This window comes from Neovison vison, chromosome X (assembly GCF_020171115.1).
Source record: "Neovison vison isolate M4711 chromosome X, ASM_NN_V1, whole genome shotgun sequence".
In the NCBI taxonomy this organism is placed as follows: domain Eukaryota; kingdom Metazoa; phylum Chordata; class Mammalia; order Carnivora; family Mustelidae; genus Neogale; species Neogale vison.
Window position 1 is genome coordinate 5,094,902 of NC_058105.1, and position 26,894 is coordinate 5,121,795.

General features: G+C 44.8%; 1 protein-coding gene across 2 annotated transcripts in view; it reads left to right on the forward strand.

The window, feature by feature from the left end:
- Positions 1 to 247: 247 nt before the first annotated feature.
- The window catches only part of TMEM185A (transmembrane protein 185A), a 34,551-nt gene continuing 7,904 nt past the window's right edge, over positions 248 to 26,894 (forward strand). Inside the window, exons 1-3 of one of the 2 annotated variants that reach the window (XM_044235074.1) lie at positions 248 to 352; positions 20,353 to 20,529; positions 22,654 to 22,861. In XM_044235074.1, the coding sequence (XP_044091009.1) occupies positions 315 to 352; positions 20,353 to 20,529; positions 22,654 to 22,861 (423 nt within the window). In that variant the 5' untranslated portion in view covers positions 248 to 314. The remainder of the gene's footprint in view (positions 353 to 20,352; positions 20,530 to 22,653; positions 22,862 to 26,894) is intronic. The other variant, XM_044235073.1, reaches the window with a different exon arrangement.

Consider the following 26,894-nt stretch of genomic DNA (forward strand, 5'->3'; position numbering starts at 1 on the left):
TGAGAGGGAGGTGTCGCACGCGGCTCTCAGCGCTTCCCCGGCCGGCTGGGCGGGGCTCGGGCGCATGCGCCGCCGCCGTACGGAAGCCTGGAAGGCGGGGCGGGAGGCGGCGGCTCAGGTTTCTCCGGGCGGCGGCAGCGGCACCAGCGGCGGCGGCGGTGGCGGCGGTGGCGGCGGCGGCGGAGGCGGCGGCGGCGGCGGCGGCGGCGGTGGGGACGCGGCTCGCGCCGGCACCATGAACCCGTTGTAACGCGCGGGGTGCGCGGCGCGGGGGGAGGGGGGAGGAGGAGGCCGCCGCGGCGAAGTTCTCCGCCATGAACCTGAGGGGCCTCTTCCAGGACTTCAACCCGAGGTGAGGCACCGCGGGGGGAGGCGCGGCGGGAGTGAGGCTGCGGCGGGCAGCGGGGTAGCTCCCCGCGGTGCGAGCGGCTCTCCGGGCCGTGCTTCCCGCTCCCGGTGCCTTCAGCACCCCCACCTCCGCCCTCGGCCCCGCGGGAACCCCTTTGCTTTTGGGCCAGCCCACCCTGGCTGCTGGCCCAACGCCCCCTTCCCGCCCCCCGCCGCCTGTCCTCTGTTCCTCGCGTCGGGGCCGTTTCGCTTGACCCAACACCTACCCCCCCAGCACACACACACCCCAGCTGTTTCCTCCAGTTCCTCTGAGCCCTTGAGGTTTTCCTTGGATGTATGCCCACCCCTAGCTTGTTTGCTGCTTTGTCGAGTGATATCTGAAACGACGCTGAATCCTCGGAGTCGGTGTCAGGGTATGGCAGTCCCTTACATAATGCCTCTGGGGGTGAACCTGACGATTTCCCGTACACGGTGTCTCCTCGGTCTTCACTGTAAGTTTATTTGCAGGAAGTAGAGGCTGTTGTCCTGTTTCCCAGCTGGGGAGTATCCATCCAGTGGACAGTGTGGAGAGAACACTGATTAAGGAATCAAGCGCCTGTCCTTGCACTTGCCCAAGTGTTCTGCAACTCTGTTCCCTCCCCCATGCTGAAGCAGAGACCATCCCTGCACACCTCACTATCCCCAGCATCTCCCACAGCGTTTGAAATGGAGCAGGCCCTTATAAAATGTTTGTGGGACTAAACTGAGCCCAAAGATCCGGATTAGGGACCAGGCCCATGTGACTGTTACATATTCTCTGTTCATCCGAAAAATAGAGGAGTTGGCCTAATTGATCTTCTGAGTCCACTAGTCTGTGAAGGGAGTACCTACCTGTCTCCCTTAGTTGCTGGTGGGAATCTGTGCCCTCAATCAGCCTTTTGTATGCTAGGTCCTATGTGAGGTGCTTCAGATGCTGGGAGGTCCCAACTTGTGGGTGGAGAAAGACCTGTAAATAGATGATTGATAGCACTGTGCAGTGTTGTACTGGGAACCCAGTGGAGACCACTGCCTGAACTGCTTGTGGGTGGTGAAGGGAAGTCTTGGGAGAGATGGAGAGAGAGTATTGGGAGTGCAGTCTCCTTGAGGACAGTGACATTTTAAGTTACAAGCCATTGAGGCTTCCTAGGTGCTCTGTTCCTCTTCTAGCACTACCGAGTTTCTATTCTGGTCTGGAGTGCCAGTGTCCCAGTCATGGTGCAGTCGTTATCACTGTTGGCCTCAAAGCCGTTCTGCATCCAGGAGCGTGTTGAGAGGAGGTAAGGGAGGAGAGACTGCAGCTCCTTCCTTTGCTGCTCCTAGGGGGTGAGGAGTGATCTACAGGGTAGCAGGATAGGTGCTGGAGTTGGAAGGGCCTTGTGTGTCTACACTGTTTGGTGATGGGGGTAAGAAGAAAAGTAATATCTGAATTGTTTTGTATCCTTGGGCCACTTGCTTATGTGTTTTTTATCTGTAGAATGAGTATAATCTCAGCAGGATGGGAAGCCAAATTCATGATTGATTGCATAGTGCTTTGGAAATAGATGGTTCCAGGACAGTTTTTGCAAGGTGACAGATAATTCAGAACCCAAGAACTGTCTCAAGTGTTCTAATGGGCTAACAGTTGCCAAGCACAGTAGTGCTGCACAGATAACATCCTTAACCATTTTCTTTTCCTGTGGCTTCTCCCCCACCCCCTAAAATTCGGTGTGTGTAAACTACAGTGAAATATTAGGTATCTAAACAGATTTATAGTAATTATCAATTTATTTGTCAACACTTTAATTCTACTGAAATTGAAATGCATCTCTAAAGACCTTTTGTAGGGCACCAGTGTCCTGATACAGTGTTGCTTCAGTAGAAGTGAGCAGTGTTGCCTCACAGTGGTGACTGCTAAGACAGTGGTCAGGTAATACTGGCAAGTCTGACTTTTTAGCTAACGATGTGTCATGTCTCATGGGCACACCTAGTTTTTGATGTTGTTCTTTAGTCTTGTTCCATGCTGAGGAGGGCCTTCTAGACAGCTAGAGTGCAAACCAGAGGATGTAGACAGGAAGATACCTTGTGCCAGGGCATCTAGCCTTGGTGCTGCTGCCTTTCTCCCTGCCTCTAATTTGGAACCACTTCAGTATCTCTCTCCTATCCCAGGACCTTGGCACATGCTGTTCTCATTGCCAGGAATGTTTCCCTTTCCTCTCCTCCTGACCTAGTTAATTAACTCTTATTTATCCTTGAGATCTCAGCTCACTTGTAACTTGCTGAGAGGGCCTTTCTGACTTGCCTGAGCCCAATGATACCTGTTTATGCAATCTCTGTAGCATGCTGAATTCTTCCATCGTAGCACTTATTTGTACCCTTATATTTGTGTGTTTATTTGATTAATGCCTGTCTCCCCTACGAAACTGTAAGCTCCCTGGGACCAGGGCCATGATTCTGCCCATTATGGTATCTTGTGCACCTGCAGTGGTACCTGACTCATTAAATATTTGTGGAATGAATGGATGGATGAATGTATGAATGACTCTCCAGAGCCTATAGGAGAAATCTAAAATGGCTTCTTCCAATCACTGCATTCCTGGTGGTCTGTGGCCTGGTCCTCTTCCTTCTCATCTTCTCTCCTTCAGAATACAGCCATTCCATTAGAGAGACAGGAAAGACCATGACACTACGGCAGAATGTGGCTGCCTTTACTTTGTGGAGTACATGTGTCACAAAACTAGCCACTCTCATGGTTTTGTGAGTCCCAAGGCATGGGCCATAGCTCCAGCTCTCCTTTCCGACCTTTTGATCTTGGTGAGTCTGAACCCACTGCTGTATTGCCAAAGGTCTAGCAAACTGCAATAAGAATGATTCACAAATGGCAGCACTCAGATGCACAGGGCTGCCAGCTGACCCTCCGCGTATTTCCACCTGGCACAGAACTGGTTGATCGTGAACTTTTTAGTGGCACAGGTTAAGACTCTCTGCGGTAGGCACACTAGACCCACCAAGTCCTTTTCTGAATGCCTGAGGCTTCCTAACATAACATTGAGGGAGCCTTACTCATTGAGTAGGCAACTCTCAGCAGTATACAGAGCTGGCAGACTGATTCTGAGGTAGGAGGTGGGGATCTGGGAGGAGGTGGCATTAAGCCAGCACCCTGGTCACAGCGTGGAGCCTTGGGACTTTCTGCTAACTTGCTCGCGTTGCTGGCTTGGAGATGGCCTTCAGGCCTGGGAGCCAGGCAGCGCTGGAAGCTGTGAGAGCTCTGCTAGGCCCTCTGAGTCATCTGCAGTGAGCCCTGACAGTGAGGCGCATCCCACGGGTGTGCTGGGCTGGCACGAAGTCTGCGGGATGCTGCTCGGTCATGGGAGCATGGAGTACTAAGGAGGTCAGTAGCGTTTAGAAAGTTCCGTGGGCTGCAACTTCTAAAACCATTCTGTATAAGTATCTTGTCTCTTCTTTGATTTTAGGAAAAATGGATGTGATTTCTGGTAATTGTTAACAAAGGACGGCTACCTGGCCTTCACCAGTCATTTGTAAAATATTGATATTTAAAGCATTCGTTCATCCAGCATTTCCCGAGTTCTTCCTGTGTGCCAAAAGATGTGCTAGGTGCTCTCAGTACAAAAATAAGTGAGATATAATTCCTCTCCATGCTCAAGCCTGACAGGAGAAGCAGAAATGGGAAGAGAAATTGAAATTCAACACAGGAAGAGATGTGCCAGAGAAAGGAACTAAATGCTGTGGGAGCACAAGGGGGCAGAGCCACCCATTGTGTCAGCAGTCAGGGAAGCTTCCACAGCTCAGTCTTGAAGACTATAACCGTAGGGTTTCTCAGACCAGAGGGCAGGAAAGGGGAGTTAGGAGGGGCAGAGGATGGAGAGGCTCGGGGTTCATGAGAGGTGTGCTCAGACAGCGGACAAAGGTCAGTGGCACGTGTCATATGACTTAAAAATAGTACCCGTGGTGTGAGTGGTCCCTGCAGATATCATTTACATATTACTGGGGGTTTTGTTTAAAGCCGCTCCAGGTCTGGCGGTAGTGAGTGTATGTTGGTACTGTTCAGGAACTACTCACCCACCACCCGAATGTCTGTTTATCTGTTGTTCTGTCATCTTAAGTCACCTAGAGTAGGAAAAACCTCTCGATCCTATTGAAGTTGTTATTATATGGGTGTGACTTCTGGGGCACCTAGTACGGGTTGGGCACAGTGGCAGTGCTTTCAGCATTATCTCAGATCTTTGCAACAACCCTGCACGTTAGATGATCAGCCTTGTTTCGCAGAGTCTCAGTGAGTTTGTGACTTCTCTGAAGTCACACAAGCGACAAGGGGCCAGGTCAGGATTCTAACATGAGTCAGCCGGTCTCTTCCTGAAGCCTGGGTTCATTCCCGCATGCCGTGGCTCCTATCGAATTTAGTGACAGGCCCACAGTGGGTCTAATATCCCAAGGAGCCTTCTGTTTATGAGTTGGGATGGCACAAAGCAAACCTTGTATCTGAGCTTATCCATCCAAGTGAGTGTTAGCCCTCAAAGAAGCCGCTTAGGAGGAAGAGGAGTATGTGTGTGCCCACTCACTGCTCAGATTCCTTGTTACTCATCTGAAGTTTCCTTTGGAGTCAGATTACAAAACAGACAAGGAAATCCATCTCATTGCTTCATAATCATGGATCGTTTTTGAACCCAAAGAGTGCCACCTAGTTTGATCATACATCTTACTCACTAAACTTGGCTCTGACTGACTTCAGGCCATTTCCAAAAATCGAATCCACTCTCAGTGAAGAGTTGGCATCATTGACAGTATTCAGAAGGACTGACTGCAGGCTCTCGAGGCGATTCCAGGAGGAAAGCTCCAAAGCTGGTTTGAGCGATGAAGTGGAATTAGCTCATTGCCTCCCAGGGGGACTGTTTAAAGGAGACAAGTCTCATTTGAATGCATAATTTCTGGTTTTAAAAATACCATTCCCATCACTTGATAATTACACACATATTTTTCTTGTCTGTGAGCTCTTTGAAGTCCCGGATGTTGAGGCATTCAATAAATGCGCTGAATGAGCGGATGTTGAGTACAAATAGACATGTATCATCGGAGACTCTGTTGTGAGCGAGAGGCAGCAGGTGGGAGGAGCTTTAGATGGTTTCCCAGGAGTCCAGGAGTTAAGCTTCCCAGCACTGAGCTTGGGGTTTCTAATTGCCTTGCCTGATCATAGGTTGTACCTGTTCTAGAATTCAAAATGAAAGCCTTGAAATGAACTTGAGATAGGCTTTTGTGTCTAATGATTCGTATTTTGTCAGCTGTGGCCTAGTAGTAAGAAAAACGATTGCTATGTGAGATTGTTACAGCTTTTCTCTTGTAGAATACTAGTAGCAGCAAAAAAAATATAGGTAGAATTGACCATTTACACAGAGCTTGCACATCCCTCAATCTTAGGGAATTAATACATGAGCAGACCCAGGAGTAGGTAGGCTTAGGGAGAGAGTGACGCCCCCTTCCCTCACAACTGCATCGCTGAGAAACTTTCAGCCTGGCCGCATTCTGGTCCTCCTTAAGAGTGATTGGTTTTTATTGGGCTTTTGTGCTTTCTTACATCTTCTGGTTAGATGCTCTTAAACATTTTTCATCCAAATAAAACCAGTTAAATTGCCACTAAAAGAATTTAAATTTTGTCAGTAAGGCTCTGCTCAGCTTAAGAGATAGAGCCCCTTAAACAGTCTGGGAGTGCGTCAGTTAGCAGTTTGTCCGTTGGAGGCATTCTCTGAAATCGTAGACAGAGAGGTGCCGACGGGGATGTGTCACCCAGCGCGTGTGCGTGCCACACATGTGTGCACACGTGTGCATGTATGTGCGCATGCCACATTTAACTGGAAAAGACTGATGGCTCCAAACTGAGTCCATTTGCATTGTTTGGGGTTTTTTTTTGTTTTTTGTTTTTAAAGATTTTATTTATTTGAGAGAGAGAGAGAGAATGAGCAGAGAGGAGGGGCAGAGGGAGAAATAGAGAGGAGTAGACTCAATGCCGAGCAGGGAGCTGGATGTGGGGCTTGATCCCAGGATCTGGAGATCATGACCTGAGCGGAAGGCAGAAGCTAAACGCTAAACCCAGTGAGCCACCCAGTCACCCCAAGTTGCATTCTTTTGATTTGCAGAAAACAGATGCTAGAACTTTTACATCAGAGTCATCTATTTTCCTCGGTATGTTCTCTCCTTCCCTCCACCCCTTTCCTTTCCCTTCCCAGCAAAGTGGAGAGAGGGAATTTGAGCCTCAAGCAAGAAAGCTCCATACACATTTCAGGGAGGACACTAGCTTTGTAGACTGACCCCGTGACACTATTTCATGATCATGTATCAGCACTGCAGATTCGTAGAGTGGAATACATTCATTTTAAAGGTACAATTGGAAAAGTGAAATCGAGGAAGTAGTGGTTGATGCCACAACATCCAGCGGAACCTCCATTTGCTGGTTTGTGGAGAATTAAGTGAAGTCTATTTTTATACTTGGATTCTGGTCTAAGTGTTTCTTGAAAAGTGACTCAAAGTAGTTTAGGCTTTGACTGCAACTTTTTAAAAAATAAATTTTCTTGTCACTGTGTTATGGCTGCATCATATTCTCTGCTTGCCAGTCAGGTTTGGAATTCCCGCTTTGATATGTGGCCATCTCTTTTACTTGGCTCTCAAATGTGTTGGTGTAGTTGACGTACTGTTCCTTCTCCCCCAGTTACAAATGTATGTATAAATTACATCTTCTAAATTTCTGAGTGTATTAATTTATTTGATCAACTTTGTAGTTGTTCATTTTTTCAGAGAACCAGCTTTTGGTGCTACTGATTGGTTCTGCTTTTGTATCTGTATTTCTGCTTCTAGTTTTACTATTTCCATATTTGGGCTCCTTTGGTATTTTTTCCTCCTAAATTTCTTAGATAGAAACTTAGTTCAGTAGTTTTCCTTTTGTCTCTTTTTTCTTTCTCTTCTTTTCTGCTTTTAGTTCCACTTTTGGAGTGGATATGTTTTCTCTGAGTCTTGCTTTGGCAGCAGCCTGGAAGTTTTGATATTTAGTTGTGTTTAACTAGTATTTTAAATATTCTTCAATTATGTTCTGTTTCATCATGATTTAGTCATTACTTAAGGAGAGAAACGAACATTTATTGAGCATTACCTCCTTGGCGCCAAGCCTTGCAATAGGGCCTTTCTGATAGGTTATTTAATTCTTACCTCAGCACCACGTGGTAGAGGTAGTATTATCTGCATTTTGCTCACGAAGACCAGAAAGTTCAGAGTTGCACAATGATCTCTTTAGCTCTGTCGCACTGCTTCACAAGCGAACATTGAGAAAGATCCATACGGTTAAGCAATGTTAAATCCATTGTTGTCAGTTTATTATGAGTTATGTAGAATTTCCGCTTCCAGTCTCTGCCACTTACAATCTACCTTACAGATTCTTCTATGCCTTCTATATGTTTCTTTTGCTCAGAAAATCTTCAGTGGCTCCCCATTGCCTATTAATAAATTCCCAGGGCTTTACCTTAATATTCGAATCCCCCTACCTTGTTGGCACAGCATACTTTCCCCTGAATTTGTCTGGTGCCTTTCCTCCTGTCTGCCTAGCTCCTCACCCCCCAAGATTTATAGAATTCATTCTGCATGTTCCAGTCCTCTGGGGTACAATGAAGCTGTTTCATACTTTAAACAGTCTTATCCCTTTGTCTGGAATTCCCTGTCCCCAACCTACTGCCCAGATCCCACCTCCCTTCCCAACTCTCCCAGAGATACCAATTTTCCATGTACTGGTGTAGATGATACATAGTTACATGTCGATAGATCACCTCCCTCTGTGCCTGTTAGTCTTTGAGCAACTTCGGGGCAGAGACTTCCTTTCTCATTTTTATACATTACATACTTTGAAGGCACGCATTATTTTAATTTAATTTAATTGTTTAAAGATTTTATTTAGGGCACCTGGGTGGCTCAGTTGGTTAAGCAACTGCCTTCAGCTCAGGTCATGATCCCAGAGTCCTGGGATCGAGTGCCGCATGGGGGGGGTCCCTGCTACGTGGGCAGTCTGCTTCTCCCTCTGACCTTCTCACCTCTCATGCTCTCTCTCACTATCTCTCTCTCAAATAAATAATTTTTTAAAAAAATCTTTAAAAAAAGATTTTATTTAAATTGAAGTTAGTTAACATTGAGTGTATTACTAGTTTCAGGGGTAGAATTGAGTGTAGTTCATCAGCTGCATACAGCACCCAGTGCTCATTATGTCATGCGCCCCCTTTAGATTTGTTTTTATTTTGTATCAGTGCCCATGATCCTTTTTCTCCCCATCTGGAAAAATCTGTATGTGTGATTGTAATGAAAGCATAATTTTTGTCCTGTTACTTGATGCCATAGAACCATGCCATTTTTTGTCTATTGTAGTGTTCATTTCCATAGTTTACGTAGGAGTTTGTCTGCTTTATCTGTGATTATTTAATAGTGGCAGGTAGAAGCCCACAGTGAAATTATCTCTGTATATTCTTGATAGAAAAATGGTCAGATTATTACCGTCTTCTATGGCTATGTTGCTAGTCTTTCACTGTGTACCATTGTTAGTCATTTTAGTATTTTAATAGTTTATCTTTGAAGTGTACCAAATTACTGTACTAGTAAACTGCTTCTCTCTTCCTTACCCAAACTTGATAAACCTTTGTCCTCTACTTTCTTGTAGTTGGTTTGACTTGCTATCGGTTACAGATGTGACTCTTGAATGCAACAGATTCAGATTTTATTTTTTAATCCAGTAAGTAAACTTTCTTATTATAGGTCTCTGGTAGGCAGAATAATGATCCCCCAAATATACCTACATCCTAATTCTAGGAACCTAGGAATATATTCCATTACATGGCAAAGAGGAATTAATGTAGCAGATGGAATTAAGGTTGCTAATCAGCTGACCTGAAAATAGGGAGATTATTCTGGATTCCCTGGCAAGACTGATAATCACAAATCTTAAATGTAGAAGAGGGAGGACAGAAGAGATCAGAGTGAGTCTCTATAAGGAGAACTGGACTCTTCCCTACTGGCTTTGAAACTGTAGCAAGGAGCCATGAGCCAACGGATTACAAGGCAGCCCCTAGAAGCTGGTCAGGCAGGGAAACAGTCTCTCCTAGAGCCTCTGGAAGGATCTCATTCTGGTGGCATCTTGATTTTAGCCCAGTGAGAAAACTATTTCAAACAGATGAGTGGATAAAGAAGATATGGTCTATATATACAGTGGAATACTATGCGGCCATCAAAAGAAATGAAATCTTGCCATTGAAACAACAGGGATGGAACTAGAGGGTATTATGCTGAGCGAAATAAGTCAATCAGAGAAAGACAATTATCATATGATCTCTCTGATATGAGGAATTTGGGAGGCAGGGCAGGGGGTTGTGGGGGGTAGGGAAGGAAAAACTGAAACAAGATGGGATTGGGGTGGAGACAAACCATAAGAGACTCTCAATCTCATGAAACAAACTGAGGGTTGCTGGGCAGTGGGAGGGTAGGGACAGGGTGGCTGGGGGATGGACATCGGGGAGGGGATGTGTTATGGCGAGTGCTGTGAAGTGTGTAAGCCTGACGTTTGACAGACCTGTACCCCTGGGGCAAATAATACATTATCTGTTAATAAATTAAAAAAAAAAACGATTTCAGATGTTTGATGTCTGGAACAGTAAAGATAATGAATTTATGCTTTTTAAGCCACAAGGTTGGTGGTAACTTTGTATGAAAGCAATAGGAGAGTAATACAAGAACATTTCATCCTATTTATAATTTTTCAACCCCTCTATTTGGAGAAGGAATTACATTTTTGTATTATTATCTGTCCTGTTCATGGTGTTTCTGTTTTTCGTTTTTCATGTAATAGACCCAGAACTCTAAATTTCCTTTTGAATTACATAAAAAATTATAAAGTTGCCACTTTTCCAACATTTTAAACGTTTTAATACTTCTGTTTTCATTATATCTACTATTTTCTTCAATTAAATTAAAAAACCATCTCCTTTAGGGGGGATCATGATTTAGCCCAGAGGGTTTACTCTCTCTGCATCTCATCTATTTTTTTTTTAAAGATTTTTTTATTTTATTTATTTGAGAGAGAGAGACAGTGAGAGAGAGCACGAGCGAGGAGAAGGTCAGAGAGCGAGGCAGACTCCCCTATGGAGCTGGGAGCCTGATGTGGGATTCGATCCCGGGACTCCAGGATCACGCCCTGAGCTGAAGGCAGTCGTCCAACCAACTGCGCCACCCAGGCGTCCCTCATCTATTTTTTGTTTATAGTTTGAAAATCCTTTAGAAAAATTTTACCTCTATATATTATTTAATTTACCTACGAGTCCTATGTTTACCAGTGTCCTTGCATTTGTTAATGTTCTGATGCAGGTTTTTTTAATTGTCTCTTTTCAAGTCTATTGTTTCTGATGATGATATGTGTAGCCATAGGTTTTGGTTGACAGATTGGTTCTGGTTTTCTGGTTTGCACACTAGGCATCCCCCTGGGCTTTCAGAGAGAAAAAGTTGCTTCTGCTGAATCCTTTCAGCAGAGATGGTGAATGGAGTGGTGATCACTCCATTTCTATCAGCTTGTGAGTCCCCCTCAAGCCTTTTTCTTCTCTAGTGGTGAGGTCATTGTTACCTTGGCCTCTTGCAGCGGTAGCTCTCTTTGTCTTTGTAGCAGCTCATAAAAGCCTCCCTTGGTTTTGAACATTAATCGTCCTAACGAACATGTATGCAGTGCAGCAGTTATCAAACCATTTTTCACAGACCCCTTGTTAGGGGCGCTTGAGAACCTTTCTAGGGCTCTGCAAGGCCACGACTGTTTTCATAACACTACGACGTTCTTTGCCTCTCTGTGCATTGCCACTTGCATCGACGGTGCAGAAGCGGTGGGGGGGCCAGCTGCTGCCACCTGAGCACAGAGCAAGCCGGTGACGTGAAACTGTACTGGTAGGCACTGGATTCTTCGCTGCGGTACACTTGCAGATAAAAAACCAAAAAAGCCAGCTTCTCATAGGATGTCCTTAATAAGTCAGGAAAAAAGGTCTCACTAATATTGACCCTTGAGTAGACATCCATTTTAATATTCTGTATGACAGAACGGGAAGAATGCAGAGAGGCTGTCTGCTGTGTACAGAAGTACAGCAGTTGACTCAAGGGAGAACACTGGGGGTGGGAGGCAGGGGGCTCCTGGCTGGCTCAGTCAGTAGAGCCTGCTGACTCTTGATCCCAGGGTTGTAACAAGTGCAAGCCCCACGCTGGGTGCAGAGTATTGCAGCAGCAGCAGCAGCAGCAACCAAAACCCTGCTTGTGTGCCTGGGCTGCAAGCTGCCTTTTTTCATGGAACACCGTTTTTACCTGGGAGGACACTCACAGACAGGACTGTGGCTGTTTGTACTAGGGCACTTGGCAGACATTTTTCTTGCAAATCCAAGTGAACTTGTAACTTGGAAAGAGCAGCACCGACACACAATAAATACAAATCTCACTTAAAATGTAAGAAACTGTTGTTGGAGTGCTTTCAATGTTTTCAACAAGAAAAACAACTGATGGTGTTTTTACAAACAGTAAAATTTGAGCTTTCAAGGGAAAATTGAAATTTTTTAAAAGTTTTATCTACTGAACTTGACAGCCTCCCAGTACTTACGTATTTCTGAGGAAATGGCTTGTGACAATAGCTCATTTGATTTTTTGCCTTTGTATAGTGAAATGTGTCAACATTTGAAAGATCTTTGTTACTCAGTGAACTAATACTTTTCAGTCAACCTACACGGTGTTATAATTACAGAGGGATAAAAAACATTCCTTCAAAGTGCCAGAGAGACCAGTGGGTTTTAATGTAGCAGACAACAAAAAGTTCAGTGATAGGGTTTCAGATTCCACATCACAGTTAACCTTCAGGAAACTGCCACTGGTTGACTTTTAGTATCCTGTCAAAGAAGAATATCCACCATTATCAGAAAGAGCTATTAAAATACTCAGTTCTTTTCCAACTACGAATCTCTGTGAAGCCAGATTTTCTTCTTATGCTTGAACCAAAACAACATATTGCAACAGAATGAATGCAGATGTAGATATTAAAACCTGGGTGTCTGTTATGAAGCCAGACATCTAAAAAATGTTCAAAACTGTACATATTTTGGAAAATGATGTTTTCATTAAAATTACATTGCTTATGTTAACATGGAGTGACTTTATTGTTATTTTTGAATTAATAAGTATTTCAGAAATAGTTTCAGAATCTGATACAGTGAATAATAATAGGTATAACCCATATAAACAAAACTCTTTGAGTTGCTCAGTAATTTTTAATCACGTAAAGGAGACCTGATACAAAACATTTTTTTTTTGTTTTTTTGTTTTTAAGATTTTATTTATTTATTTGACAGAGAGAAATCACAAGTAGATGGAGAGGCAGGCAGAGAGAGAGAGGGAAGCAGGCTCCCCGCCGAGCAGAGAGCCCGATGCGGGACTCGATCCCAGGACCCTGAGATCACGACCCGAGCCGAAGGCAGCGGCCCAACCCACTGAGCCACCCAGGCGCCCCGATACAAAACATTTTGAGAACCACTAATGTAGTGCTCTGCACAAAACATTTTCCATATTCATTATCTTGTACTCACAACCACCTTATGAGTTGCATATTACCCTGATTTTATAGATGACAATACGACAACACAAAAAGGAAGTATATATATTCTAGTTAGCAGCCTTTCCAAATCTGATGGTCCTCCCAGTATGGTTTACTACCTTCTTGGTGGTTTGCTTCCGAGCTGACTTTCGTAGGTCCCGTCTCCTTACAGCCTCCCTGCTTTTTCCAATTGATGTTTCCTACATTGTTTTTCATAATGCAAGTACAGTGCATGTACCTTAAAAAAAAGTCATTCAGAAGAATGTAAAGACTGTCCTTAATCCTCCCCACTGGAGATCGTTGTTAATTCTTAGCGTGTATCTCTCCAGATACTTTTCCAGGACTGTTGAATTATCAGCGTAATGCCGGTATTAAAAGGACTTTGGGGTCAAATGTCAAATAGATCTTAGTGTGAATCCCAGCTCTCTGAACTGCTAGCTGCTTGGACAAGTTTTTTAACATCTAAGCCTTTGTTCCTCATCTGTAAAATGGGAATAGTGAAGGTGCCTCCTTTGCAAGGGCGGTTCTGAGGCTGAAGTGAGGGCGTGGAAAGCAGCGCAGTCTTGACGTGTCATAAACCTCCTGCAGATGCCAGCTGCTGCAGTGGTTGTGCACACACAGGTAGATCAGTGCATCTGCACAAATATCTTGAAGTATATTTTACATGCAGTAAAATTTACCGTTTTTTAGTGCACAGCCATCTGTGTTTTGTTTTGTTTTTAAGATTTTATATATTTATTTGACAGAGAGAGAGAGAGAGAGAGAGAGACATTGAAAGAGGGAACACAAGCAGGGGGCGTGGGAGAGGGAGAAGCAGACTTCCCGCTGAACAGGGAGCCGGATGCTGGACTCAATCCCAGGACCCTGGGATCTTGACCTGAGCTGAAGGCGCCCGCTTAACGACTGAGCCACCCGGGCACCCATCCCTCTGCATGTTGATAAATCCATCTATTTGTGTAACCACCACCCAAAGATCTAGGTATAACACAGTTCATCACTGCCAAAACAATTCCCTCCTGTCCCTTCATAGTCCACTTTTTCCTCCCACACAACCACTGGTAACCACGCGGACAGATGTTCTGTATCTACACTTTTGCCTTTTCTAGACCCTCAGCTATATGGAGTCCTACAGGATGTTGTGTTTTCAGTTCGTTATCTTACCTAGCATAGTGCATTCGAGGTTTGTGCGTGTTGTTGCATGCATCCCTACTTCGCTCCTTTTTTCTGATGATTAGTATTCTATTGAACAGGTGTACCACAATTGGTTTAACTGTTCACCAACTGATGGACATTTGGATTGGTGCCGGTGGCTATTACAAATAAAGCTGCTTTGAACATTTGAGTACAAGTCTTTGTGTGGACATATAGTTTTCATTTTCTTGAGTAAATACCTAGGCATGGATTGGTGGGCCATAGAATAGCCAAAGAATGTGGCTAATACCACATTGTCTTGATTATTGTAACTTTATAATAAAGCCCTGAAAGCATGTGGTGTAGATTCTACAACTTTGTTCTTTCTCACAGTTATGTTGCCCATTATGTGTCCTTCCATTTTCACATAACTTTTAGAGTCACTGTGTCAATTTCTACAGAGGGATTTTCCCTGGAATTGTGTTGAGTCTTTAGAATAATTTGATGAATGTGGTAGGCTAAGTAATGACTGTCAAAGATAACCACTTCCTAATCCACAGAATTTGTGAATGCTACCTTCTGCGGTAAAAAGGTAAATATTAGCTTATGTCATAAAATGTGTGATTAAGTTAAAGATCTTGAGATGGAGACAGTATCTAGGATCATCTAGGTAGGTCCTAAATGCAATCGTAGGTTTCCATATAAGCAGGGGGCAGAAGGATATACTGTTAACACAAGAAGGCAATGTGATGTGAGCATAGAAAAATATTTGAAGATGCTGTACTGCTGGTTTTGATGATGGAGGAAGGGGCCTAAGGAGAGCAAGGAATATAGTTATAGAAACTGAAAAATGTAAGGAATGAATTCTCCCCCAGGTCTCCAGAGGGGGTGGGCCCTGCTGACACCTTAGTGAAAACAGTGAAATCTATTTTGGACCTCTGGCCTCCAGAATTAGAAGAATAAATGTCTTTTATTTTAAGCCACCAAGTTGGTGGTAATTTGTTACAGCAACCATAGGAAATCAATACAGAGAGTATGTAAATATTAACAATATTGAATTTTCTAATGTATAAACATGGTATATCTCTCCGTTTATTTAGATCTTTATTTTTTCTCAGTAGTGTTTCGTAGGTTTCAGTGTACAAGTGTTGCACATATTTTGTTACATTTATTTCAGTATTTCATATTTTGATGTTTGTAAATGGCAGTTTTTTCACAAACTTTTAATTTTGGAATAATTTTAGATTTATAGGAAAGTTTCAGTAAATGTTAGTTTTTTTTAAAAAATCTGTGTCCAATTTTTCATTTTTCATTACTAGCATAAAGAAATACAGTAATCTTTTTGTACATATATCTTGTATCCTGCTAACTCACTTATTTGGTTTAGAAGTGGGTTTGTTGGGGTAGATTAGCTAGGGTTTTTTACATAGATAGTCATGTTGTCTGCAAATAATCAGATTAATCCTTCCTTTCAATTCTTTATTGCTTTCATTTCTTTTTTGGGTGTTATTGTTAGGGCTACGGCCTCTAAAACGATGTTGAATAGATATTGTTGAAGTGGAGGTACTTGCCTTGTCTCTGTAGGGGAAGTGTTTAGTCTTACACCATTAAACATTATTTTCATAAATACCCTTCTATTCCTAGTGTGTTTACAGCTTTTATTGAATGGGTAGTGAGTTAAGTTAAGTGCTTTTTCTGAAACTGTTGAGATAACCATGTGGTTTTTTTTCATTCTGTTATAATAACAGTGAATTACATTATTGGTTTCAAGTGTTAAGCCAAGCTTGCAATCCTGATTAAACTACACTTGACCATTCTATAATATCCTTTTTATATATTGCTGGGTTCAATTTGATAATTTTTAAAGAGTTTTTGCATCTATGTTTATGAAGAGTATTAGTTTATAGCTTTCTTTCTTGGTCAGATTTTGGTATCAGGGTAGTGCTGGCCTCATAAAATAAATTGGGAAATATCCCCCTCTCATTTTTTTCTATAAGAATTTGTGCAGAGTTGGTACTATTTTTCCATTATTTGAAAGATTTTTTCAGAGCCCGACATTTTCTTCTTGAGAAGAATTTTAACTACAATTTTAATGTAGTTAATAGAGATAGGGATGTGAAAGTATTTCTTTTTGTGTGAAATTGGATAATGTATTTCTTTCAAGAAATTTACTTGCATACAGTTCATAATATCCCCTTCTAAACCCTGTAATGTTTGTAAGATTTGTAGTAATGTCCCTGCTTTCATTTCTGATATTGATGATTTTTGTCTACTATTTTTTTCTGATCACTCTGGCTATAGTTTTACTACTTTTCTTGGTCTTTTCAAAGAACCAGGTTTTAGGTTCATTTTATTTTTCCTGCACTTGTATTTATATCATTTCCTTTCTTCTCACTTTTTAAAATTTCCTTCTCTGCCTAGTTTCTTTTTTTTTTTTTAAGATTTTATTTATTTATTTATTTGAGAGAGAGGGAACCAGAGAGGGCACAAGCAGGGGAAGAGGGAGAGGGGGAAGCAGACTCCCTGCTGAGAAGGGATTCCCAACATGGGTTTCAATTCCAGGACCCTAGGATCATGACCTGAGTGAAAGGCAGACACCCAACCAACTGAGTCACCTAGGCACCCCCTCTTCCTAGTTTCTTTTTTTTTTTTTAAAGATTTTATTTATTTATTTGCCAGAGAGAGAGGGAGAGAGAGCAAGTGAGCACAGGCAGACAAAGAGGCAGGCAGAGGCAGAGGGAGAAGCAGGCTCCCTGCCGAGCAAGGAGCCCAATGTGGGACTCGATCCCAGGACCCTGGGATCATGACCTGAGCCGAAGGCAGCTGCTTAACCAACTGAGCCACCCAGGTGTCCCTCTTCCTAGTTTCTTAAGGTGCATCTTAGATCATTGACTTTAGATTCTTTTCTAATGAAAGCATTTGATGCTATAAAGTTCCCTTAAGTACTGCTTTAGCTGGAGCTCCATAAATTTTAGTAGGCTGTATTTCCACTTTCATTTAGTCTGGAATTTTTCAAAATCTCCTTGTGTTTTTTTTTTTTTCATCTACGTATGAATTCTTTAGAACAGTATTGTTTAATATGCAGGCATTTTGAGAATTTTTCAGATATCTCTCTGTTGTTGACATTTAGTTTAATTTCATTGTGCATGGAGATTTAATTTCTATGACTTCGATCCTTTTAAATTTGTTGAGTCTTGTTTTATGACCCACATTTCAGTCTGTCTTGATGACCATCCATATGCATTTGAAAGGAATTTGTATTTTGCTGTTGTAGGAGGAATGCTTTATCAATATCAGTTAGGCTATGTTGGTTGATAGCGTTATTACATTCTTGTGTATCCTGAGTAATTTCTGTGTGTTCTATCAGTTATTGAGAGGTGTTAATTTTCAATAATGATTGTGGGTTTTTCCATTTTTCCTTAGTATTTTCTACATGTATCGTGAAGTTTTGATATTAGGTACACAAATATGTAGTTGTTAGACGCTTTTTGACAAATTGACCTCTTCTCATTATGAACTGCCCCTATTTGTCACTGATAATATTTCTTGTTCAAAAACACAACTTGTCTTAGTTTGCTGCAGGCAGAGTGGGCCCCCAAAGATATCCAGGTCTTAACCCCTGGAACCTCTGACTGTTGTATTACATGGTAGGGGGTACTTTGCAAAAGTGTCTGAGGTTATAGTACTAGTTTCTATTGTTTCCTTGGCAAATTTACCACAGATGTAGTGTTGTAAAATGACACAGAAATTATTACCTCACATTTCTGTGGGTTAGAAGTGTAGGTATACCAGGGCTAAGTTGAATTCTCTGCTTGGAGTCTCACAAGGCTGAAATCAAGGTGTGGGCCGGGCCGCATTCCTTTCTGGGGCTCTGGGGATTAATCTGCTCCAGACTCTTTTGGGTTGTTGTCAGAATTCAGTTCCTTATAGTTGTAGGACTAAGAACCCCATTTTTCTTGCTGGCTGTCGGCAGGAATCATTCTCAACTTCTAGAATCTGCCTGCATTCCTTGGCTCATGGCTTCCTTCCTCCATCTTCAAAGCCAGCAAAAGCAGGTTGAATCCTTCTCATGTTTAGCATTTTTCTGACTTCCCCTTCTGCCTCATCTCTCCTCTTCTGCTGGGTGGGTCTCTCTGACTCACTTGTAGGCCTCCTTTTTCTGCTTTTAAGGATTCATATGATTACATTGGGCTCACCTGGATAATGTGGGATAATCTCCCTATTTTTTTAAAAGATTTTATTTATTTTTGAGAGAGAGACAGTGAGAAAAAGAGGGAGAGAGCACAAGCAGGGAAAGTGGCAGGCAGAGGGAGAAGGAGAAGCAGACCCCCACCAATCAGGGAGCCCGACGTGGGGCTTGATCCCAGGACCCTGGTATCTTGACCAGAGCCGAAGGCCGATGCTTAACCAACTGAGCCACCCCAACGCACTAATATCCCTATTTTAAGGTGGCCTGATTGGTAACCTTAATTCCAACTACAAAGTCCTTTCATATTAGTACCTAGATTAGTGTTTGATTAACCAGGTGACAGGAATTTGGGGGAACACCTTTAGAATTCTGTCACGGTTATGCACTTGATAGGAATAGTCTCCTAGATTACCCAGGCGGATCCAGTCTGTCACATGAGCTCCTCTGAGCAGAGAGCTTTCACTGGAAGCAGGAGCGATGGGGCAGAAGGAGAAGGCAGAAGAATTCTAAGTGTGAGAAAGATTCCATATGCTGTTGCTGGCTCTGAGATGCAAAGGCTCATGTGCAGGGATCAGAGAGGGTCTCTGGGGTCCAAGAGCAGCCGCAAGCTGACAGCGCATGAAGAAACTGAGACCTCAGTCCTACAGCCACAAGAAACCAAATTGCCGGCAACCCGAATGAACTTGGAAGCAGATTCTTCCCGGGATCCCTTGATAAGAGCCCAGCCGACTGACGTCTTGGTTTCAGCCATATAAGCATCTGAGCAGCCAAACCAACCAAGCTTGTCTGGACTTCTGACATATACAACTGTGAGATAATAAATCCGTGGTGATTCGTTAGAGCAACAATAGAGGACTAGAACAGTTGTTAATACGCCACTCCAGCTTTCTTTTGGTTAGTGCTTGCTTGGTCTAACTTTTTCTCTCCTTTCAGTTTTAATCTGTGATTTTATAGATAGATGAAGTGTGTTTCTTTTTTCTTTTTAAAAGATTTTATTTATTTATTTGACAGCCAGAGACCACAGGTAGGCAGAGAGGCAGGCAGAGAGAGAGAGAGGAAGGGAAGCAAGGCTCCCTGCTGAGCAGAGAGCCCGATGCGGAACTCGATCCCAGGCCCCTGGGATCACCACCCAAGCCAAAGGCAGAGGCTTTAACCCACTGAGCCACCCAGGCGCCCCAGGAAGTCCCTTTTATGTGAAATGTGAGTGTGTATGTATAATCTCTTCAGTCACAGAAAGTATAATACGGGTACTAAAATGTTACTGTATCTGAACACGACAGATTAAAAATGCCTTATTGGGGCACCTGGGTGGCTCAGTGGGTTAAGCCTCTGCCTTCGGTTCAGGTCATGATCTCAGGGTCCTGGGATCAAGTCCTGCATTGGGCTCTCTGCTCCGCAGGGAGCCTGATTCCTCCTCTCTATCTGCCTCCTATCTCTCTGCCCACTTGTGAGCTCTGTCTGTCAAATAAATAAAATCTTTAAAAAATAAATAAAAATGCTTTACCTTTTTAAAAATAAAATCAAATAATTAGCTGGTGACAAAACTTGACAATATCTTAAACATGTCAGCCTTTTTCAGTCTCCATGTTTTAGTACATCTAGTTCCTTCTGCTTGGAATGTTCCCTCCTCTCACAGTCTTTCTTGGCGAGCAGCTTTCCACATACCTTCTGGAACCAGCTCCAGGGGCATCGCTTAACCTGCTTCTTCGAGTCCCCAGACAGAATCCAGATTTCTTCTTTGGGTTCCCATCACATTCTATCCTCGTTCTGTTCCAGCACATACCATGCTGTATTATAATTCCTTCTGTGTTTGTGTGTGGCCTCCCTCCTACCAGGAAGCCCTGGAAAGCAGGGAACTTATTTTAGTCTCCTTTATGTTTCGCTAATCCCCTAACATAGTATGTCTATGACATAGAACTTTTTAATACGCGATGGTGAATTAGTGACTCTTAATACATGCTCAAAAATACTGCTGTTACGACTCTCTATTTCAGTATCACATATTTGTAAAAGTGAGTCTTCCTTAATCATTTTACTTTTCTCCTAGTAAATTCCTCATCTACGCCTGTCTCCTGCTGTTCTCTGTGCTGCTGGCCCTTCGTCTGGATGGCATCATTCAGTGGAGTTACTGGGCTGTCTTTGCTCCAATATGGCTGTGGAAGTTGATGGTCATTGTTGGAGCCTCAGTTGGAACTGGAGTCTGGGCACGAAATCCCCAATATCGGTAATACTGCTTTATATAACTCATTGACCTCTACCCCAAGGGAACAGTGTCTTGTTTTTCACTTTTGATTAAGTAAGGACGATTTTTTTCTGCCTATCTGTGGTTTTATAGGAACTATAATACAAGCAAACTGGGTTCTGTTCTAAGTTTTTTAAAAATTAGGGGTTTGATATGCATTTTTAAATAAAAACAGTGTCATCTGGGGTGCTTAAGATCCTAACCAGCCCACAAAAGCCAGTGTAATCTAAAATGCATCCAAAATATCAAACTGTTGCACCATGCTAGGCTAGGAAACATAAAACTATCATGTTTGCAGGAGCAGTCCTATAAAACAGAAGCCTGGCTTTGGTCATCAGGGATCTGTCTGTCTCCTGTTTTGTCCTGAAATTGGGGTTCCCCTTGTCCCAATCTCCTAGTCCTGGGGTTTTAGGACTGTTAGCGGTATGTATGTTGGGGGGTAGCTTGGCCAGGAAACAGTGAGTCAGTGAGCCTGGAAAAGAGGAGGCCCCTATGCTGTGAAGGAGAACAGAGCCTTTGGGGGCTGGGCAGAGGGGTAGGTAAGCTTTACCTTCAACACCCCCGTGCTTTTCTTCTCGGCTGCCTCAGCTCGTTCAGGTTCCTAGAGTTGGCTCAGCTCTGGAATACAGCCTAGTACTGCTGGGGCCTGAAGACTCTCTGCCCCGTCGCAGAGGTTGGCACTTCGGAAAGGGAAAAGGAAACCTTGAGGGGCTGTCCTCAGCATTCAGCAGGAAGCCAGGGAGGGGAGGAGTGCCCGGTGGGCAGGTGGGGCGCGTGCAGCTGCTCACGTGGGAGAAGTGCTGATGTTTCATCGATCTTGACTAGCTTTAAAAATAAGAGTTAGCCTATGTCACGTACATAGCCACATGCGTATCTAAGAACTTTAAAATAGTCCAACAGAGAGCCTTGGCAGATGGGGGACATTTGTGTGTAGCTGTTTTAAAGTCCTTAGACTTTCCTATTTCTTTTTTAAGATTACCTGTGCAGCTGACAAATCTTTTCATTTTTATAAAATATTTTCAGATATCTAGTATTTTTGACTCAAAGAATGAAAAGTTAAATAACTAAACCGTTTAGGGTCCACTAATTGATACTAAGAACTTATTTGACCTTTGCCACATTGGTTTAAGATTTTTTAGAGTGAGGAAAGGCACTGTGTGTGTGTACTTGAATGTAGTGAGTGTGGAGGCGTGGTCATTTGGTGTTCACTTTCCCCGGGGGACCGTTGCTAGGTCCTGTACGGGTGACCACTAGTTTCTCTGTGTCCTAACCTCGGGTGTACATCATAAAATAGACATCATACATTTATACATCATAAAATGTTTATCTGTATTTTGAATGAAACACTGTAGACCTTCCAAATGCATTTTTAAGCATTTTTCTGATTAATGGCCTAATTTTTCAGTTGTTAATCTGATAAGTTCCTGCATGATACTTAACAGCTAATTAAACTGATTTTGTTTAAAAACAGTTTTAACTGCTCTTCCTCCCCTTTAATCTGCAGGTGTTAATTCATCTTCATGGAATAGAAAGGAAAATAAAAAGATGTTCATAATTTTATCAGTATTTTTAAATAGCACCTAACAATAGTTACTATATATTCTTGAAATATAACCCACAGCTTATTAAAAAAAAAGCCAGTTACTTTTATAGTACTGCATGGAATGTGATTTACATGGTTTTTAATTTATTTAAGAGATGAGGATCTTGACTTAAGGGATATTTGTCTGTTTTTAGTAGTAGAAGCAATCAGCTTGAATCATCTTGGAAGCAGTTGAATTTAAAGTTACGAATAAAAGCATTTTTGTTTACTGTCAGGGAAGGAATAACTCCAGCTGTTACTTCTGAGAATGTCATTATCCAGTTAAAACTTTGGTTTGGCTGTGACGTTCCTTTACCGTCATGTAGTAATTTTGGGCATTTGAAAGATTGCCTACTAAAGATTAAGTTTAAGTTTGCTTTCTACTTAACTTCCTTTGCTTTTTGTCAAATTGATAAATATCGCTTATAGCATCAACATTAAGTTGGTCTTTGCCCTGGACAACCTGCCTGTTTTGGAGATTCCGAACTGAGTATTTTTCTTCTTCTTCTGATGTCCCTTTTCAGAGCAGAAGGAGAAACATGTGTGGAGTTTAAAGCCATGTTAATTGCCGTGGGCATCCACTTGCTCCTGTTGATGTTCGAAGTTCTGGTCTGTGACAGGATTGAGAGAGGAAGCCATTTCTGGCTTCTGGTCTTCATGCCGCTGTTCTTCGTCTCCCCGGTGTCCGTTGCAGCTTGCGTCTGGGGCTTTCGACATGACAGGTCACTGGAGGTGAGATTTCATGTATTTAAGACTGTTTTAAAAAATCAAATCTTTTGGTCTGTTAGTGTAATGTAGATTTCTTGTCCTTCGTTAGGAAGAGAGAAGTCATTAACTCTAGATTATGGTGTGTAAGGAAACAAAAGCTGATGGGAATAATCATGGTTCTCTCTTTTGACTTAGAACTGCAGGCTTTTCACCCAAGCCCTCAGGCTCCATCCAGCTCTGTGCTTTCTCGGAGCCACCTGTGTGGGTCAGGCTTCTCCGGAGCCAGTGGGAGAGGTGGGGAATGGGAGAAGGGAGGGAGAAAGGAAGAGAAAGAGGGGGAGGGAGAGCACGACTGATTACTTCTATGGAGCTTGGCTCACACACTTGTGGGGCCGACAGGTCTGAAATTCAGGGGGCGGACCAGCCGGCAGGAGACGCGGCCTGAGTTGGTGCTGCCGTCCTGAGACAGTGTCTCCAGGAAGCCTCAGGCCCTTGAACTCATTTGATGAAACCACCCAGAGTACCAAGGGTGATCTTTACCGGAAGGCAGTCCTTCTGCTGCAGTACCTAGACTCGGGCCTGATCCGGGAAGCGGTCCTGTGTGGGCCCAGCCAGTGGGTCCCCGCAGAGCCCGGGGTCTGGCGCTTCGTCTGCTCTCTCATTGGCTTCACGCCCGACGTAGGGCAGACGCGGCTGAATACAGAAGCAGCGCGAGAGCAGCCCTGGTATTAGGATCGGAAAGGAGTGCAGGTCACATCGGTCAAGCCCTCAAGGTGTGCCGGGCACCCGGCTGGTCCCTTCCTGCGCAGCAGGGCCTTCGTAGAGGGGCACCACCACCCCGCGAAGCAGGTGCAGCGGCCACCCCTGTTTTGTGATGGGGAAGGGATCTGGTCCTGGCCATTCGTTCAGGGGCAGGGCCAGGGCCAGGACCCCACATCCGTCAACCTAACTCCAGAGCCTGCCCGCCAAACCACACGGAAGCTGAGGGCCCAAAGCCCTCTACAGATGGGGCGAGGGGAGACCTGGATGCTAGGGGGGCTTTGTTCTCAGCTGGATGAGTAACAAGCGGAGGAAGGAGAGTGGCTGTGGGGCTGGAAGGCTCCCAGAAAGAGGGTGGGTGAGAGAGCAAGGCTCTGTGGGAACCCATGGAAACAGGACCCTGAGCGCCAGGATGCTTGGTCTTCACTGGGGAGAGGGCATGGGCGTGGGGGTAGTGTGGCTGCTCTGCCATCTGAGGGCCCACTCTCCCCTCCCTGCCCTTCCCCCAGCCTTCCACAACCCGGCCACTTGTCTGCAAGGCCCCTCTGGCTTCTTGCCAGTGGGAGGAATGCTATCATGAATGAGTACAGTTAAGAAAAAAGTCTGGAAGATTCCCTGGGTGAGTCAGGAGAGTGAGGTGGGGAAGCACAGAGACCCTCCTTGGCCCTCGGGGAACTTGGTACCTGTCCAGCCTCTGCCCGGTGCTGCTCCCCACTGCAAGAAGACCCTCGCCCCTTCCTGTTTCTCGGTGCATTTGCTCCTGTGCTCGTCTGGTAACTTGGGCTCTCTCGTCTGAAAGAGAAAGCTAAATGACAGCAGCAAAAGCTTCTCAGTCCTCTGGCTCTTGTGCCTCTCTCGTCATTTAAGAAAGGCTCCCTCTAGCAGAGCCCATCTGACCTCGGGCTCCCTGATCAGCCTCCCACCCGCCGGACACTGGCCAGACCCAGCAGTCTGTTTTCTCTGGCCACCAGCCATGCTGTGGCTTCTGACACTGCTGGGTCTTTGACTAGGCCGGCACCCTCTGCTTTGGCTCCGTTGTTGCTGCTGAGGATTCTAGGCTTGGGTTTTCTGTCCTCGCTGTGCACATCTGCAAGCCACACGGCGGATGATGTTGCTTACTTCCTGTCTCCGCCGCCATGTCCATGCTGTCGTCTCCTGCACGCGGTCGATCGCAGATTTAGTGTCAGCTCTAGACCCCTTCTCCAGCGTCACCTGAATCTGTATCTCTTCGCGGGTCAAAGGCACCATTTCCACCCAGTCACCCTCACTGTTCTCCTTTATGCCCCTGTTGCTCTGCATGGTTTCTCTAGCACCTGTGCCCATGAAGCAAAACCAAGCTTTAAAATCCTTTGCAAAAGCTTACATTAAACAGGATCACAGCAATCACACATTCCACATACTCCCTATTTGGCTCAGCATTTCTCAGTGAGGGAGGGACATGTGCTGTTGGCTTCTTGGACAGGAAACGTTTTGTTCAACAGGACTGTCTCATGCATGGCTGGATGCTTCTGCCTGACCTCTGCCGACTAAATGCTGGTGGAGGGGCTCTCCCCACAGGTGCGTGAGAGACCCAGGGGCACTGCCGCACCATTCCTAGCCTCTTCCCGGGGTGGGAGCTATGTCGCCTAGGTCGACAAGCTCCGAGAGAGCCATCAAAACGTAGTTGGATGGGGACCAAGGAGGAAGTTTCGGGTACATGTGAAAATGTGGAACTTTGTTTCTTAGGATGTTAAAGTGTATGCAAGTGCTAGGACTACATTGGGCATGAAACCATCTTTTCCTCATGTGGAGTTACAAAACGTGAGTTGTTCACGTGGTCATGCTGGGTGTTCCTACCCAGAGGAAGCAACGTCGTGTCAGGAGTTGAGCTCCCTCTTGGTGCTTGTGTCCCAGGAGGAAGAGCGCCCCGTTGGCTGGGGGTGGCTGGGGGATGGGCCTGTGCAGAGACATGAAGGAAGAGCCGGGCTTGCCAGGGCGCCCTCTGCAGGTGGGGAAGGGGATGGTCTTTTCCCGGGAGAGGGACTCCAGCATACAAAGGCGTAGAGGCAGAAGAAGATCCGTGTCACGCTGAGTGAACTCTGGTGACCCCAGTGTGACTGGAGCATGGTTTTGCAAGATGCAGAGACTTCTAGAAATGGATGTTGGTGACAGTCGCACACCAGTATGAATGTACTTAGTGCGGCTGACCTGTCCAGCTAAAGATGGTTTAGACTGTAAGTTTTCCCCTGAATGTATTTTACCACAATAAAAAAAAAAAAAATTGCCTGGAGCATGAAGGGGAAAGGAGAGAGTGGTGGGAGTTGGGGGAAAGGAGCTCTGTAGAGAGCAGCTGCGCCGAGTAGGGGCCAGATCCTCAGTCCTCAGAGCATGTGCTGAGCTGCCCCCCGGGCGCCGTAGTGCCCTCCCAGGGCACCGTGGGCTACTGGACATTGTTGAGGGAAAAGCTATGATACCAACCAGCAGTGGGGATACCTCCGAGTAGTTTACAGTTTTATTATTCAGGCACCCTCCATTAGTTTCGGTGACAAAGGAGAAGAAGCTGGACTGTTGGCCAGTTGCTGTGAGGAGGAGGTAGTGCTCTGCAAGAGAACTGTCTGGAGAACAGCTCCTGTGGGTGGTGGTGTCTTTTTTTCCCCCAAAGACTTTTTATTTATTTATTTATTTGTCAGAGAGAGGGAAAAAGCACAAGCAGGCAGAGTGGCAGGCAGAGGCAGAGGGAGAAGCAGGCTCCCCACTGAGCAGGGAGCCCGATGCGGGACTGGATCCGAGGACCCTGGGATCGTGAACCGAGCTGAAGGCAGAGGCTTAAGCCACTGAGCCACCCAGGCGTCCCAAGGGTGACGGTGTCTTAAGAAATGGTGCAGCACCCAACAGGCACATACATCCTTGGAGAAATTAGGTGTGGTTATTTAGGAATGAAATAAAAATCATACTTTTCTTTTGATTTATGGGAGTTATTTTTTTAGATGGCTACTTAGGGCATAAATACCAAGTTTCGATCTAATTACTTGACCCAGTGGAACTGTTAAGGATTTCGTTCAGCCCGGAGCCCTAGGAAAGCCTTGCTCCCTCACAGAAATGCCCTGAATGGAGCACTCCGGGGAAGCTCTGGGCCAGACGAGACGGCTTCCTGTGAGTTGCAGTTCACAGGTGGTGGCAGCCCAGGGAAGAGCAGCGAGCGCTGCCGCCAGAAGGAAGCCGGCCTGGGGTGTTCGGGAGCAGGGAGCCTTCCGGGTTGGAGGCTGGGAGGCTCGTCGGGGGGCCGTTGGAGGCGTTGTGTGGGGCGGTGAGGAGAAAG